General features: G+C 42.4%; 1 protein-coding gene across 6 annotated transcripts in view; it reads left to right on the top strand.

Annotated features, from left to right (window-relative positions):
• Positions 1 to 5,441: 5,441 nt before the first annotated feature.
• The window catches only part of LOC141117628 (cholesterol 24-hydroxylase-like), a 170,596-nt gene continuing 157,220 nt past the window's right edge, over positions 5,442 to 18,817 (top strand). The window contains exons 1-2 of one of the 6 annotated variants that reach the window (XM_073610571.1): positions 5,442 to 5,763; positions 15,686 to 15,748. In XM_073610571.1, the coding sequence (XP_073466672.1) occupies positions 5,633 to 5,763; positions 15,686 to 15,748 (194 nt within the window). In that variant the 5' untranslated portion in view covers positions 5,442 to 5,632. Of the gene's footprint in view, positions 5,764 to 10,556; positions 10,894 to 15,685; positions 15,749 to 18,817 lie in introns of those variants that run through there. The other 5 variants (XM_073610572.1, XM_073610569.1, XM_073610575.1 and 2 more) reach the window with 5 other exon arrangements.

Here is an 18,817-nt window from a genome sequence, read left to right on the forward strand (position 1 = left end):
ATTTGAGGCCAGAAATAGGAATATGAAACATTGCTTGGAAGTGGGGTACAACTGTCTGTTTGGGCAGAAGAAGCTGAAGCTGAAGACATGATTAATTCCCTTAACAAAGCTGGAATACTTACCTTTTTTGGTCAAGTTTCACACATGTAGACACTCCAAGTATCCACTGGAGCACCTGTGTGGGACACCCTAAAAAGTTTGTCCTTGTGTCCCACACTAGTGCTCCAGAGTCCAGATGTGTAAACAGCTGCTGAGTGTCCTCTCCTTACATTACACTGAATCAAGTTTGCTATTCTTTCAAGTTTCAAACACATCTAGACAACAATGTCCTAAAATTCTTTGAATACAAATTATCATGACCAAATGTAGTTAACCCTGTATCTGGCAAAAACATTGTATTTCTTAGCAAACGAATGAAGTTTACTACGACCGATTACTGTGCCCATGAACATGAAAGTAGCCATTTTAAACTGTACAACAGTAAAGAAAAGCAATGCAAGTAATAATAATAATCAGAACACACGAAAACTACTTACTTTTTAGAAGCACTTTCTTGATCCTTCTGTACTGATCCTGCTCCCTCAATTTGAGGTCCGACCAGAGTTTCCTCAATTGCTCCTTGGATCGTCGTACCCCAAAATTCCGGTGCAGACTCTTCACAACTTTAGTCATGATCTTGGCCTTTCTCACATTTGGGTTTAGGTACAGTCCATACTTCCCATCAGAGTCGGCCCTCTTCAATATGTCCACCATCTCTTCAAAGGACATATTTGAGGCCTTAAATCTTCTCCTCCGGGACCAGGACGTTTCTTGCTCCGGGCTTTCCTCCTCGTTACTGCTATTAAGCACCTGCTGTGTCTCCGCCATGTCATCTCCCACTGCGATGAAAGAGACGGGGAATATTGTACAAAGAACGTCAGGGGCGGGTGATGCGGGCGTAGTTTCACGCATGCGCAGTGTATATAAAGCGTAACACGCGTGCGTCATACGTACGATCTGTGAGCGGAGGAAGGTGTAGCGGAAGCACTGATCGTTATAACGAAGGTACAATTTTAATTTGGGGCATCAGTGGCCTATACTGCTTATAGATTGAGGCCTATATTGTGTCAATATTAGGAGAGTTTAGCCTGACATTAGGGTTTGTCTTGTGTCTTGTGTGTCTTGAAGAGAAAATGGATCTATGAGGACTTTATGCCCATATTCATTGATATGTTCAGGGAGCTGCCCTGTCTGTGGCAGGTAAACCACCCCGATTATAACAATCAAACAAAGAGGAAGGCAGCTCTGGATCAATTGGTGGAATTTGTGAAGCCGCAGATCCCCGCGGTAGACATCCCCTATTTAAAGGCCCTAATTGGTGGCCTGAGGAGCATTTATAATAGGGAGCTCAAGAAAGTTCAGGATTCCCTGAGATCAGCAGCTGCAGCAGATGACATTTATGTACCAAGGCTGTGGTACTATGACAGGCTGCATTTTCTGGCAGGCCAGAATGAACCCAGGCCAGCACTCTTCAGTCTTCCTTCCACGCTTCCTTCCCCCCAGCTGAGGCTTCTGACGTCCAACCTGGGCCTTCCAGGCAGCAATATGTGGAGGAGCCCAGCTTGAGCCAGGTATAGCATTGTTCAAAAAATTTCTGGTTGTCAAATGAATGATGTTAAATATATGCTAATTTTGATCACTAATTTCTGATTTCACAAAGTGTTTTACATATCAATAGATAGTAGTGGCCACAAATGATTGAGACAAGAATGAAAAATGCTGGGGTCAGAATAATAGTCTTTTATATTTATTAACATTCAATTTGCAACAGTCATGAGATGTAAATTGTGTGTGATTGATGAACCAAAAACTAAAACGATGTCCCTTTTTCATACACAGGAAATCCTCAGCCAGGCCGTGGAAAGTGCAGCCAGGAGGTGGCAGGGCCCAGTAGCCTGCCAGAATCGCAGGTCCCTCCCCTCCGCCTTCAACCAGAAAGTTGCAGGAAGAGGAGTAACCTGAAGGAGGCAGCAATTGGCCTAATTCTGAAGGCTACTGCGGCCCTTAGAACCCCCCCCCCCCCCCAGTGTTCAAGAGGACTTTGCATACATTACACCATGCAAAATGCTGGAAATGGAGGAGGGACAACACCTCTTATGTGAGGAAGTGATGTTACAATGTTACAAAGTGATGCTAAATAAGGGCTTGAGGGGCCAACTCCAAAGTCAAAGCCACATTTGTGAGTTGAACCATGGTCCTCCTCCTCCAGGTCCTCCTCCTCCTCCACCCCCTGCCACACCTCCAACACCACAGCCACAGCCTGAAAGGAAGCATCTAAGGAAGACCAGAGAGTGATGGCCTGGGTTCAGTCTGGTCTGGCAAAAGATGCAGGCTGTGGTATGACCACAGCCTGGGGACATATATGTCATCTGCTGCTGTTCCTGATCTCTTGTAGTCCTGGACCGGATTGTGCTCCCTATTATAAGGACTCCTCAGGCCACCAATTTTGACTGTGAAATAATTGACATGTGCCCTGGGGTACAAAGGCTTCGCAAACTTCACCAGTTTATTCAGCGTTGCCTTCCTCTTTCTTTTGTTATGACCCAGAATAAATGGATATTTCTTTTTCACAATTACTTGCCTATGTGTTTTACTTCAAAAAGGACAGTTTGTGAGTGGGCAGGTACATTTAAAAATGACAATGTCAAATTAACAAGGGACACCAACCAAACTCCTTGGGATTTACAAATATAAGATAATAATGGTGTTGTAGAAACGTGACATACAAAAACAAAAAAATTGGAGATTAAAATAAAAAAAATATATAAAACAACAGGAGATCTTGATAAAAAAAAAAAAAAAATACTATAAAAATTAGTTCTAAACATTATTGGGGAGATCTGGCTTGTAAAACAAAAAAGATTATTCAGGAGATCACGAGAAATAATAAAGAAACAAGTTTGTGAGAAGTCTGTGTGAATACGAGCAGCAAAACAACTTCATTCTTTGCATTATAAAGAAGAAGAGAATGCGCTGCATTGAAAGATTTAAAAATTTGCAGTGTGACAAATGTGCCATCTCTATTACGAACAACAGTTTTACCAGACTGAGCGGCTCCGTCTCATACTTGATTCTGAGCATGCATGGTTTTTTTTGCGCGTCGGAATTGCATACACACAAACGGCATTTCCGATCAAAACTTTTTCCATCGGGAAAATTGGGAACATGCTCAATCTTTTGCTGGCGGAAAATCGGGCAGCAAAAGTCCGATGGAGCATACACACGGTCGCATATTCCGACAAAAAGCTCTCATTGGTCTTTTGCTGGCTGAATTTCCGATCGTGTGTACTGGGCATGAGTATCAAGTTTGGGTGGACTGACCCTTGTCAACTCTACTACAATTCTATTTTATTAGACAGTATAAATGAGTAGATGCTTATGTGTTACCAAATAATCAGAGCTATTTTAGGAAAAAATGGAACTTGAGTTAAAAGAAATAGGAAAAGTAATGGGGTTACTTAACAGATTTGGGGAAGCATGTGACCTTCTCCTATTCCTCCTGGGATGCAGTGCTCAAGCCTGATCGGCAAACTACCAAACCTGAACTTCAAATTACCAAACCTGAACATGTGGGGGTGGGAGTAAGATCATTAACCCTGTGTAAGCTCTGACACGAAGGCACTCCCAACAGTGGGAGAGCGCAGAGAAGGCAAGTATCAGTGGCCAGGGGATGGTGGGGTATAAAGACAATTTGTCAATTTTGTCCTACCACCAATAGATAGATTCATGCATTGTATGAATTTATCTATGGCCGCCGCTGCCCCCCTGGGAACGCTATAGCAAAAGGTGAGTGGTGACTGGAAAGAGAGGACTGAGTGGCAGAGGATCTGCAGAGCTGGGGGACAGGAGCAGGACCTATCAACGTCACACGTGGTCCACAACGTGGGAGCAACATAGTGAGAGGTGAGCCGGGATCAAAGGGAGAGAAGGATTAGCAGAGCTGGGGTTACTACTAAGCGGGGGATCTGCAGAAATGGGGGTTACTACTGAGGGCAGGATCAGCAGAGCTGGGGGTTACTACTGAGCGGGGATCAGCAAAGTTGGGGGTATTACTGAGCAGGGGATCTGCTGAACAAGGGTACAAAAGCTGGGAAATTGCTGAATAAGGGGAATAATAAGCTGGGGATCTGCTGAATGAGGGGCTGCGGGTGCATGGCCTCCAATTATTTAATTTATCTTATTAATTAATCTTCATTTAGTCTACTCCTTTTAATCTGAACAATATTGATGTTTGAAAACTTACTTTGTAAGGTCCCTTTCACTCAATTGGCCTGCAAATATCTGCCTGTCCATTTTTCAGGCAGATCTGAGTGGGCCCCCATTGACTTGTATGGGCAGGCGAATGTCAATGGAGATGTGTCTGCTGACACCCGCCTGCTGTCCGATCCGACAAGATCCGCTCAAAACAGACGGATGGCGATCCGCTGGAAGGATGGCGAACGTATCGGATGAAAATGCACATGCTGTCTGTTTTCATCCGATCTTCCCATAGAGATCAGCAGAGCCCTGACAGGTCCGTCCCTGCATAGTGAGCGGAGACGGACCTGTCATCCGCCTGCTCAGCGGTGGATCAACGAATCGATCCTCCGCTGAGCTAGCAGAGTCTACCGAGCAGATTGTGCCTAAAGATCCAAACACATTTACTTCCTTGAATTCTGTGACACATAGTAGTCATTATTCCTTGTGAGTAGGCACTGCTGTGTCACACATTTCACAGAGCCTGCCTTCTGAACTATGTAGGTGCTGTAAGAAGGAGCTTCAGGAGGCAGAGTCAGTACAGGAATCACTGCTTGCAGGCAGCAAGGTACCATGGGATATGTAGTCCTTAGAAATTGAGGAGAAGCTGTAAAGTATGCAGGGAATCCAGGAATTTGTGGAAAGAGATGGCCAGCAAACAGGCAACACTCACAACATGAAATGGGGTTTTTCAAGTAAACTTTTATATTGGATTGTCAAATATAACTATTGTTTGTATTGTTATTACAATGCTGATCTTATTGCAGCACACCCCTCGTAAGAATCTGTTTTTCATTGAATCATTTCTTATTGTGTTTTTCATCCTTTTTGTAACATCCTCTGAGAGCTCCCAAACCTCTCCTTTTCTACTCCCATTTGTTTGGAACAAGCAGTGCACGTTAGTTGTGGTCACGTGCACTGCTCTACACACACTACACATCCCATATTCCATCTCAAGAGGGAGCAAAAGAGGGTGGCTACTTTCCTACACAGTGGGAACATGGAGAACGAACGTAGCCACAGAAAGTCAAACCAAAAAAAAAAAAAAAGAAGGAATTTGGAGGAGGCTGCGCATAATAGAAAGGGACTTTTATGAGTAAAAAAAAATTATTTTTTTAATCCAGAGCTTATTGTTACTTTAAATCCTGATTTCTGCCAAAATGCAGTCATACAAGATTCTCATATTGTGCTCTGCACTGCTTGGACCCCGAGTGATTGTAGAGGCCCCAGTCTGAGGGAGGTTGGACAAATCTAGGAAATCGAGTTTGATGTTGCCCTTTGTCCTATTTTCAGCTGCCTGCTTAGAATTACTAATGGTTGTTGTCAGCCAAAAGGCTTCTGCAGCTTCTCGGTGACAATGTGGGCTCTTGTTTTCTGGATTTTTGCTCTTCTGCTATCTCTGGCCTCCGTCTTTTTTACTCTATTCTGCGGATATATCTTCTACATACATGTGAAATATGACCACATTCCTGGACCCCCCAGAGACAGGTAAGTGAACATTATATTAACATAGTTAACTACTTAAGCCCCGGAAGGATTTGCCCCCTTCCCGACCAAGCCATTTTTTGTGATTCGGCACTGCATCGCCTTAACTGACAATAGAGCGACGTTGTACCCAAACAAAATTGACGTCCTTTTTTTCGCACAGATATACCTTTCTTTTGGTGGTATTTGATCACCTTTGTGGTTTTTATTTTTTGCGCTATAAACAAAAAAAGAGCGACAATTTTGAAAAAAAAGCAATATTTTTTACTTTTTGCTATAATAAATATTCCCCAAAAATATATACAAAACAAATTTCTTCCACAGTTTAGGCCAATAGGTATTCTTATACATATTTTTGGTAAAAAAAAAAAATCACAATAAGCTTTTATTGATTGGTTTGTGCAAAAGTGATCGCGTGTGCAAAATAGGGGATAGATTTATGGCCTTTTTATTAATAATTTTTTTTATTAGTAATGGCGGCGATCTGCGGTTTTTATCATGACTGCGACATTGTGGCAGACAGATTGGACACTTTTGACACTATTTTGAGACCATTTGGCATTTATACAGCGATCAGTGCTATAAAAATGCACTGATTACTGTGTAAATGTCACTGGCAGGGAAGGGGTTAAACACTAGGGGGCTATCAAGGGGTTCACTGTGTTCCTTCAGCGTGTTCTAACTGTAGGGGGGATGAGCTACCTAGAACCTGACAGAGATCACTGGGAGCAGTAGATCCCTGTCATGTCGCTAGGCAGAACAGGGAAATGCATTGTTTACATAGGTGTCACGATCGCGGGCCACCAGTGCACATCAAGGCCGCAGATGACGCAGCGACGTACGTGTACGTTGTTTTGCGCACCCGTGCCACTTTGCCAACAAATATCGGTGTGAGCCGGTCAGCAAATGGTTAACGTAGATCGATGTGCGATTCCATCAAAACAATAGCCATATGTTCCCTACCGATAAATTTAGACACCATTTTAATGAGATGCGATTAAGTCAATTCGCCAGGGCAGAATATTGAACGTTTTGCATCAGTCAGCATCACTGAAATACCTTGTTCATGAATACGATTGTATTTCAAATGATCAGATTATGATTGAGCAGGGCCGTCTTTAATAATGATTGGACCCTGGGCAAAACTTTTCTTGGGCCCCCCCCCATGCAGTTTTGCTCTCCAGTCTCCACCTGCGCTGAGACATACAATAAATAGCAGCTAGACTCAAAATCAGTTTAAAAAATCAGATCAGGCAGCTATTGCGATTGGTTGCGAGGTTACAGTGTATCATTACCGCTCACTTACTGGTTGCTAGAGGTTACAGCACACATTACGGCTCACTGATTAGTTGATAAAGGTTACAGCACATGATTTCTGCTTGTTGATTGGCTGCTAGAGATTACTGTGGATATGACCTCAGGGTGGCATGAAATACATATCAATGCCGCCGGACGCCCCTATTTACATATGAATGCCGGTAATTTACATGTAAACACAGGGTCTACAGGTGAGTCGTCTGTACACAACAAAAGGGCAGAGCTGGGCAGCATTAGTAGCAGCACTTCACACTGAGATATTGGGACGCAGCACGGGACTAAAACCTCAAGGGACGAGGGAATTTAATCTGGGATAGTTGGCAAGTATGAGGCAGCTGCTTTGGGCCCCACAACACTGACAGGGCCTAGGGCAGCTGCCCCTTTTGCCCTGCCTTAAAAACGGCCCTGACCTTGAGATCATTAGTTAGGCTCCATTCACCCCTCTGCGTCATGCTAATGCATGTTTTTTCGCACTGCAGCATAGACTTTAATGGACTGTCCTACGTGTGACAAATGCACCAATAGAAGCTCTTGCACCTTATCGGGCGCTGAGCTTTGCAGGTTTCTTACTGTGCGTTTGTCGTGCTACAAAACACAGGTTTCCTGACTGCGTTTGGGATGTCATTGGCAATCAATAGCACCATAAGTGCCACACGTGTTTTTTGCCACGTTCCCAGAATGCATAGTGTCCCCATTGAAAGATTTCCCATCTATTACTTTTCTGGGGACAACCCAAAATTTGGGGTTTTCTTTTTTACTTTCACTTTCAATGACAATAGTAAAGAGGACAAATAGAGAGGATGAATCTCCTTAATGTGGGTACAGACAGCAATAAGAATTGACAGGGGCTCTAATCCCTCTCCACTCCATCCAAAACGAAAAAAAGTTTTGCCTTTAGTTATACTTTAAAGCAGGACTTCACACTCCCAGTCAACACTGACTAGTTACAGTGCCTTGAAAAAGTATTCATAACCCTTGAAATTTTCCACATTTTGTCATGTTACATCCAAAAACGTAAATGTATTTTATTGGGATTTTATGTGATAGACCAACACAAAGTGGCACATAATTGTGAAGTTAAAGGAAAATGATAAATGGTTTTCAATTTTTTTGTACAAATAAATATGTGAAAAGTGTGGCGTGCATTTGTATTCGTCCCCCTTTACTCTGATACCCATAACTAAAATCTAGTGGAACCAATTGCCTTCAGAAGTCACCTAATTAGTAAATAGAGTTCACCTGTGTGTAATTTAATCTCAGTATAAATACAGCTGTCCTGTGAAGTCCTCAGAGGTTTGTTGGAGAACCTTAGTGAACAAAGAGCATCATGAAGGCCAAGGAACACACCAGACAGGTCAGGGATAAAGTTGTGGAGAAGTTTAAAGCAGGGTTAGGTTATAAAAAAAAATCCCAAACTTTGAACATCTCACGGAGTACTTTTCAATCCATCATCCAAAAATGTAAAGAGTATGGCACAACTGCAAACCTACCAAGACATGGCCGTCCACCTAAACTGACAGGCCGGGCAAGGAGAACATTAATCAGAGAAGCAGCCAAGAGGCCCATGGTAACTCTGGAGGATCTGCAGAGATCCACAGCTCAGGTGGGAGAATCTGTCCACAGGACAACTATTAGTCATGCACTCCACAAATCTGGTCTTTATGGAAGAGTGGCAAGAAGAAAGTCATTGTTGAAAGAAATCCATAAGAAGTCCTGTTTGCAGTTTGTGAGAAGCCATGTGGGGGACACAGCAAACATGTGGAAGAAGGTGCTCTGGTCAGATGAGACCAAAACTGAACTTTTTGGCCTAAAAGCAAAACGCTATGTGTGGCAGAAAACTAACACTGCACATCACCCTGAACACACCATCCCCACCGTGAAACATGGTGGTGGCAGCATCATGTTGTGGGGATGCTTTTCTTCAGCAGGGACAGGGAAGCTGGTCAGAGTTGATGGGAAGATGGATGGAGCCAAATACAGGACAATCTTAGAAGAAAACCTGTTATGCCACATACACACGAGGGGATTTTCCATCAGAAAAATCTTGGATGGTTTTTCTGACGGAATTCAAGCTTGCCTTGTATACACACAGTCGCACAAAAGTTCCCTGAACTTTCGACCGACAAGAACGCGGTGACGTACAACACTACGATGAGCCGAGAAAATGAAGTTCAATGCTTCCAAGCATGCGTTGAATTGTTTCCGAGCATGCGTGATTTTTTGCGCGTCCGAATTGCATACAGATGATTAATCAATTATTATTTATCTTATTAATTAATCTTCATTTAGTCTACTCCTTTTAATCTGAACAATATTGATGTTTGAAAACTTACTTTGTAAGGTCCCTTTCACTCAATTGGCCTGCAAATATCTGCCTGTCCATTTTTCAGGCAGATCTGAGTGGGCCCCCATTGACTTGTATGGGCAGACGAATGTCAATGGAGATGTGTCTGCTGACACCCGCCTGCTGTCCGATCCGACAAGATCCGCTCAAAACAGACGGATGGCGATCCGCTGGAAGGATGGCGAACGTATCGGATGAAAATGCACATGCTGTCTGTTTTCATCCGATCTTCCCATAGAGATCAGCAGAGCCCTGACAGGTCCGTCCCTGCATAGTGAGCGGAGACGGACCTGTCATCCGCCTGCTCAGCGGTGGATCAACGAATCGATCCTCCGCTGAGCTAGCAGAGTCTGCCGAGCAGATCGTGTGAAAGGGGCCTAAAGATCCGAATACATTTACTTCCTTGAATTCTGTGACACATAGTAGTCATTATTCCTTGTGAGTAGGCACTGCTGTGTCACACATTTCACAGAGCCTGCCTTCTGAACTATGTAGGTGCTGTAAGAAGGAGCTTCAGGAGGCAGAGTCAGTACAGGAATCACTGCTTGCAGGCAGCAAGGTACCATGGGATATGTAGTCCTTAGAAATTGAGGAGAAGCTGTAAAGTATGCAGGGAATCCAGGAATTTGTGGAAAGAGATGGCCAGCAAACAGGCAACACTCACAACATGAAATGGGGTTTTTCAAGTAAACTTTTATATTGGATTGCCAAATATAACTATTGTTTGTATTGTTATTACAATGCTGATCTTATTGCAGCACACCCCTCGTAAGAATCTGTTTTTCATTGAATCATTTCTTATTGTGCTTTTCATCCTTTTTGTAACATCCTCTGAGAGCTCCCAAACCTCTCCTTTTCTACTCCCATTTGTTTGGAACAAGCAGTGCACGTTAGTTGTGGTCACGTGCACTGCTCTACACACACTACACATCCCATATTCCATCTCAAGAGGGAGCAAAAGAGGGTGGCTACTTTCCTACACAGTGGGAACATGGAGAAGGAACGTAGCCACAGAAAGTCAAACCAAAAAAAAGAAGGAATTTGGAGGAGGCTGCGCATAATAGAAAGGGACTTTTATGAGTAAAAAAAATATATTTTTTTAATCCAGAGCTTATTGTTACTTTAAATCCTGATTTCTGCCAAAATGCAGTCATACAAGATTCTCATATTGTGCTCTGCACTGCTTGGACCCCGAGTGATTGTAGAGGCCCCAGTCTGAGGGAGGTTGGACAAATCTAGGAAATCGAGTTTGATGTTGCCCTTTGTCCTATTTTCAGCTGCCTGCTTAGAATTACTAATGGTTGTTGTCAGCCAAAAGGCTTCTGCAGCTTCTCGGTGACAATGTGGGCTCTTGTTTTCTGGATTTTTGCTCTTCTGCTATCTCTGGCCTCCGTCTTTTTTACTCTATTCTGCGGATATATATTCTACATACATGTGAAATATGACCACATTCCTGGACCCCCCAGAGACAGGTAAGTGAACATTATATTAACATAGTTAACCACTTCAGCCTCGGAAGGATTTTCCCCCTTCCCGACCAAGCCATTTTTTGTGATACGGCACTGCGTCGCTTTAACTGACAATTGCGCGATCCTGTGACGCTGTACCCAAACAAGATTGATGTCCTTTTTTTCGCACAGATATACCTTTCTTTTGGTGGTATTTGATCACCTTTGTGGTTTTTATTTTTTGCTCTATAAACAAAAAAAAGCGACAATTTTGAAAAAAAAAACAATATTTTTTACTTTTTGCTATAATAAATATTCCCCAAAAATATATAAAAAACAAATTTCTTCCACAGTTTAGGCCAATAGGTATTCTTATACATATTTTTGGTAAAAAAAAATCACAATAAGGTTTTATTGATTGGTTTGTGCAAAAGTGATCGCGTGTGCAAAATAGGGGATAGATTTATGGCCTTTTTATTAATAATTTTTTTTATTAGTAATGGCGGCGATCTGCGATTTTTATCATGACTGCGACATTGTGGCAGACAGATTGGACACTTTTGACACTCTTTTGGGACCATTTGGCATTTATACAGTGATCAGTGCTATAAAAATGCACTGATTACTGTGTAAATGTTACTGGCAGGGAAGGGGTTAACTGTGTTCCCTCAGCGTGTTCTAACTGTAGGGGGATGAGCTCACTAGAAACTGACAGAGATCACTGGGAGCAGTAAATCCCTGTCATGTCGCTAGGCAGAACAGGGAAATGCCTTGTTTACATAGGTGTCACGATCGCGGGCCACCGGCGCACATCAAGTCCGCGGGCCGCGGATGACGCAGCGACGTACGTGTACGTTGTTTTGCGCACCCGTGCCACTCTGCCAACAAATATCGGTGTGAGCCGGTCAGCAAATGGTTAACATAGAATTAAATCCAATGAATAAACTAAGACTTAACGTAGTAATCCAATTTCAAAAGTTTTTTAATCCTCCTAATAGTGGCCATAAACATTTAGATTTTTTTTTTTTTTTTATTCGATCGATGTGCGATTCCATCAAAACAATAGCCATATGTTCCCTACCGATAAATTTAGAAACCATTTCAATGAGATGCGATTAAGTCAATTCACCAGGGCAGAATATTGAACGTTTTGCATCAGTCAGCATCACTGAAATACCTTGTTCATGAATACGATTGTATTTCAAATGATCAGATTATGATTGATAACTTGAGATCATTAGTTAGGCTCCATTCACCCCTGTGCATTATGCTAATGCATGTTTTTTCGCACTGCAGCATAGACTTGAATGGACTGTCCTACGTGTGACAAATGCACCAATAGAAGCTCTTGCACCTTATCGGGCGCTGAGCTTTGCAGGTTTCTTACTGTGCGTTTGTCGTGCTACAAAACACAGGTTTCCTGACTGTGTTTGGGATGTCATTGGCAATCAATAGCACCATAAGTGCCACACGTGTTTTTTGCCACGTTCCCAGAATGCATAGTGTCCCCATTGAAAGATTTCCCATCTATTACTTTTCTGGGGACAACCCAAAATTTGGGGTTTTCTTTTTTACTTTCACTTTCAATGACAATAGTAAACAGGACAAATAGAGAGGATGAATCTCCTTAATGTGGGTACAGACAGCAATAAGAATTGACAGGGGCTCTAATCCCTCTCCACTCCATCCAAAACGAAAAAAAGTTTTGCCTTTAGTTATACTTTAAAGCGGGACTTCACACTCCCAGTCAACATTGACTAGTTACAGTGCCTTGAAAAAGTATTCCTAACCCTTGAAATTTTCCACATTTTGTCATGTTACATCCAAAAACGTAAATGTATTTTATTGGGATTTTATGTGATAGACCAACACAAAATGCCGCATAATTGTGAAGTTAAAGGAAAATGATAAATGGTTTTCAATTTTTTTGTACAATTAAATATGTGAAAAGTGTGGGGTGCATTTGTATTCGTCCCCCTTTACTCTGATACCCCTAACTAAAATCTAGTGGAACCAATTGCTTCAGAAGTCACCTAATTAGTAAATAGAGTCCACCTGTGTGTAATTTAATCTCAGTATAAATACAGCTGTCCTGTGAAGTCCTCAGAGGTTTGTTGGAGAACCTTAGTGAACAAAGAGCATCATGAAGGCCAAGGAACACACCAGACAGGTCAGGGATAAAGTTGTGGAGAAGTTTAAAGCAGGGTTAGGTTATAAAAAAAAATCCCAAACTTTGAACATCTCACGGAGTACTTTTCAATCCATCATCCAAAAATGGAAAGAGTATGGCACAACTGCAAACCCACCAAGACATGGCCGTCCACCTAAACTGAACGACCGGGCAAGGAGAGCATTAATCAGAGAAGCAGCCAAGAGGCCCATGGTAACTCTGGAGGATCTGCAGAGATCCACAGCTCAGGTGGGAGAATCTGTCCACAGGACAACTATTAGTCGTGCACTCCACAAATCTGGCCTTTATGGAAGAGTGGCAAGAAGAAAGACATTGTTGAAAGAAATCCATAAGAAGTCCTGTTTGCAGTTTGTGAGAAGCCATGTGGGGGACACAGCAAACATGTGGAAGAAGGTGCTCTGGTCAGATGAGACCAAAACTGAACTTTTTGGCCTAAAAGCAAAACGCTATGTGTGGCAGAAAACTAACACTGCACATTACCCCGAACACACCATCCCCACCGTGAAACATGGTGGTGGCAGCATCATGTTGTGGGGATGCTTTTCTTCAGCAGGGACAGGGAAGCTGGTCAGAGTTGATGGGAAGATGGATGGAGCCAAATACAGGGCAATCTTAGAAGAAAACCTGTTATGCCACGTACACACGAGGGGATTTTCCGTCAGAAAAATCTTGGATGGTTTTTCCGACGGAATTCAAGCTTGCCTTGTATACACACAGTCGCACAAAAGTTCCCTGAACTTTCGACCTACAAGAACGCGGTGACGTACAACACTACGATGAGCCGAGAAAATGAAGTTCAATGCTTCCAAGCATGCGTTGAATTGTTTCCGAGCATGCGTGATTTTTTTGCGCGTCCGAATTGCATACAGATGAACGCATTTTCGGATAGGAACTTTTTCCGACCAAAAAATAGAGAACCTGCTCTCAAATTTTAGCTGGCTGGAATTCTGCCAGCAAAAGTCCGATGGAGCATACACACGGTCGGAATTTCTGACCAAAAGCTCACATCCGACTTTTGCTGGCGGAATTTCTGATCGTGTGTACGGGGCATTAGAGTCTGAAAAAGACTTGAGACTGGGGCGGAGGTTCACCTTCCAGCAGGACAACGACCCTAAACAAACAGCCAGAGCTACAATGGAATGGTTTAGATCAAATCATATTCATGTGTTAGAATGACCCAGTCAAAGTCCAGACCTAAATCCAGTTGAGAATCTGTGGCAACACTTCAAAATTGCTGTTCACAGACGCTCTCCATCCAATCTGACAGAGCTTGAGTTATTTTGCAAAGAAGAACGGAGAAAAATGTCACTCTGTAGATGTACAAAGCTGGTAGAGACATCCCCAAAAAGACTTGCAGCTGTAATTGCGGTGAAAGGTGGTTCTACAAAGTATTGACTCCGGGGGGCTGAATACAAATGTACACCACACTTTTCACATATTTATTTGTAAAAAAATTGAAAACCATTTATCATTTTCATTCCAATTCACAATTATGTGCCACTTTGTGTTGGTCTATCACATAAAATCCAAAAAAAAATACATTTTAACATTAACATTTACGTTTTTGGTTGTAACATGACAAAATGTGGAAAATTCCAAGAGGTGTATGAATACATTTTCAAGGCACTGTATAATCCTTATGCTGCTAGCATTGGTAAATGGATAGGAAAATATATCATATTTACTTACAAGAATTAATTGCTATTAATTAATTACGGTGACATTTTGTTTAGAATGCATGGATGTTTCAGACATTCATGCAAAAAATGTTTTATAAATAAACCCCTGTACACACGGGCGGACTTTTCGGCAACAAAGGTCTGACAGTCTTTCTGACGGACTTTTGACGGACTTGCCAACATACGATCACACCAAAGTCCGATGGATTAGTACGTGATGACGTACGATCCAACTAAAATAAGGAAGTCATAGCCAGTAGCCAATAGCTGCCCTAGCGTCGGTTTTCGTCCGTTGGACTAGCATACAGACGAGCGGATTCCTCGATAGGAACTGGGTCCGGCGGAGTTCTGACATAAAGATTTGAAACATGTTCCAAATCTAAAGTCCGTCAGATTTTCGACAGAAACAGTCCGCTAAAGGTCCGATGAAGCCCACACACGGTCGGATTGTCCGCCGGATTTGGTCCGTCAGACCAGTCCGGTAGAAAAGTCCGCTCGTGTGTACAGGGCATAAGACAAGCCATAGATAATTTTGCTTTTCATTCTTTTCACCATGGGTGGAAGGAAAGAAAATCGCTCAACTCCTTCATCAACACAGTCACTTTTCTCCTGCAGTGCTTATGTGTTCTGCCGGTAGGAAGCCTTCCCAGCCAGTAGAACACGATGATTACTGCTAGCAGCTAAAGCCCCTGGCAGCAATCCAATATAAAAAATCCGACAAGCTGGTTGCACACGAGTTGATCGATGGATTGACTAGGGTACAAGTCTACCCATAAATGGATCAGATTCAACAGTCCCTGTTGAACCGGCCGAGATTCGATCCATCTATGGCTGCCTTAAATGTCCTTCAGATAAGGTTTGCGCTAAACACTGCAATTATAACCTAAAATGTATATACAGAAAACACTCTGCTGTCATATTAACATAAAATTATTTGCTCTTTTAGTTTCATCCTTGGACATTATCCCACCACAGCAAATGACCTTGTATATGACGTGCTTTTAGAGTGGTAAGTCGTACAATCATTTCTCTTACATTACACTGGGGAAATGGGGTGAAAGGAAAAAAAAAAATAGCCAAAATCAACAGATTTATTTGAGTCTATTGAAAAAGGGAATGCATTTTCCTTCTTGCTAATATGAATATAATAAAGCAGCATTTTTCAAACGGGGTGCTGTTTTGGTTCCACTGGTGTGCCGAAAATGCAGGACGCAGTCTACCCTGCATCAGCGTCATGAGCTGCCATGGTATGGGCCAGCCACAAGTGCCATATTAACCAATGAAGCGCTAGGACTGGGATGCACGTTGTCCCACCCGCACTATGGTAATGAATGGTCCTGATCCAGGGCAGGTGGCATGCATTCAGGAGAAAGCGGGGAGAATCTCCATCCAGACCTGCTCTGCCATGCTGCTGGAGTATGTTAGGGCTGTGAGTACTGTGATGTATATTATTATGTGAGTGTAGTTGTAGTCTATTTGTATTAAAAAAGGAATTTGTTTTCATAAAGTCAATTTTATTAGATTTTTTTAGGAAAGGACAGGTTCCAAATGGCTTGACCTGTGCGCAGGGGTATGCCACATATGGATAGACAGAAAAAACACACAGAAAAAAAAGTTTCCTGTAATTAAAGAATAGAAATGTTAGGAGTAATAAGAATTGGGCACTCAAGGTCAGGTCCCCAAGTAAAAGAAGAAAAAGAGGGGAACGTCCTACTATCCCTATAGCTGAACTTTAAATAATTTAGAGAGTTGGTGCCATTGCTGTTAAGGCATCCTTAAAGGGTAACTCCACTTTCGTGGGGAAAAAAAAAAGCAAATAAAAAAATATATAATATAGCGCATATACTTGCGACACAAGTCATATTGTAATTGAATGTTATTAAAAATGACCTTTCCTTTTCAATCTACAGCCACTGTAATTTTCTAACAATGCATTGCAATATGGCTACCTGGCTGTACTGACCACTCCCGGAAACATCATTCCTGCTCATGTGATTGGCTCACCAATTTTCCCAGAAGTTTGCCTAAGATACAAGTCAGATTTCAGGCATCCCCTGCAACAAAAATGTCATTTTTGGAGAGATACTTTCAATAGGAGCACGTCTAAAGGGATGCAGGCCCAGCAGCTTTCCTCATTAGTTCTCTGAAGCTGCACACCTGACAGGTAATTATGAAACCACTCCCATTAGACCCACTCAGTACAGAGGCACAGACAAACACACAGGGATTTCTTCAGAATAACAAAAGGTAGGAATCTGCAACAAAGTTTGTTATAATCCTTGCAATGTACATAGATCACCCAGAGGGGAATGTTTTTTTCGCAACAAAAGTGGAGTTACGCTTTAAGCCATCTCATTCAAACTTTAGTAAACTTCTTTGGAAATCTCCTGTTATAGTAAGTACCTTGATATAATGGTAAATTTGTGTTCACTAAATGCTTCCAGTATTGGGTAGAAGGAGGAGTTGCCTTTTTCCAGCTTTAAAGAGTAACACCACTTTTGTTGGGAAAAAAACATTCCCCTCTGGGTGATCTATGTACATTACAAGAATTTTAACAAACTTTGTTGCAGATTCCTACCTTTTTGTTATTCTGAAGAAATTGCTGTTTGTTTCTGTGTGTCCATGTGCAAAGTGAGTTTAATGGGGGTGGTTTCATAGTTATCAACCAGCTGCTGCACCTGTAGGCCTCTAATTAGGAAAATTGCAGGTTCTGCATCCCTTTAGATGTGATTTCCTATTGGGAGTATCCCACCAAAAATTACATTTTTGTTGCAGGGGATGCCAAAAATCTGACTTGTATTGTAGTCTGGACTTCTGGGAAAAACAGTGAGCCAATCTCACAAGCGTGAAATTATGTTTCTGGGGGGTGTTCTGTACACACATTCTGTGTACAGAACACCTCCAGGGAGCCATATTGCATTGCATTTTACAAAAAATTACAGAGCTGCAGATTGAAAAGGAAAGGTTATTTTTAATAACATTCAATTACAATATGACTTGTGTCACAATTGTATATGCTATATATGCTATATTATATTTTTTATTTGCTATTTATTTCCAAGAAAGTGGAGTTACCCTTTAATAAAGGCATTTTAATGATATAACACTTTAGGGAGGATTTATTAATGGCAGAGACTGTATGGTAATTTTTTTTTTAAATGGTTAGTTATTATTATGATTATTATTATTCACGATTTATATAGCGCCAACAGTTTACGTAGCGCTTTACAATGTAGAGGGGGGACAGCACAATTACAGTACAGTTCAATACAGAAGGTACAGGAGGGCCCTGCTCGTAGAGCTTACATTCTAAGAGGGAGGGGGGGTGGTACAAAAGGTAATAGATGCGGGGAATGATTTGATGGGGTTGTTAGGTGGGTGTGGGATAGGCTTCCCTGAATAAGTGAGTTTTTTTTAGGGATCTCCTAAAGGTGGACAGGTTAGGGGCTGATCAGATATACCGGGGCAGGGATTTCCAGTGGATGGGAGAGGCTCTGGAGAAGTCCTGAGGATGAGCATGAGAGGAGGTAACAAGGGAGCTAGAGAGCAGGAGGTCCTGGGAGGAGAGGAGGGGACGATTTGGGCGATATCTGCATATGAGGTTGGTGATGTAGCTGGGGGCAATGTTGTGGAAGGCCTTGTATGTTGTGGTTACCATTTTGAATTTTATACGGTGGGGTAGGGGAAGCCAGTAAAGGGATTGGCAGAGAGGGGCAGCAGTCACGGATCGGTTAGTGAGGTGTATTAGTTTAGCAGCAACATTCATAAGAGACTGAAGGGGGGATAGCCAGTGTAATGCCGCGTACACACGATTGGATTTTCCGACAACTTTGTGTGACCGTGTGTATGCAAGACAAGTTTGAGCCAACATCCGTCGGAAAAAATCCATGGATTTTGTTGTCGGAATGTCCGATCAATGTCCGATCATGTGTACGGGGCATAAGGGTAGGCCATTAAGGAGAGAGTTGCAGTAGTCAAGGCGGGAAATAATCAAGGAGTGAATAAGTTGCTTTGTGGTGTCATTAGTCAGGAAGGGTCGAATTCTGGTATGCCTTTCTTTAAGCAGGGTAAAATTAAC

The sequence above is a fragment of the Aquarana catesbeiana genome, linkage group LG13 (genome assembly GCF_042186555.1).
Source record: "Aquarana catesbeiana isolate 2022-GZ linkage group LG13, ASM4218655v1, whole genome shotgun sequence".
Classification (NCBI taxonomy): Eukaryota; Metazoa; Chordata; class Amphibia; order Anura; family Ranidae; genus Aquarana; species Aquarana catesbeiana.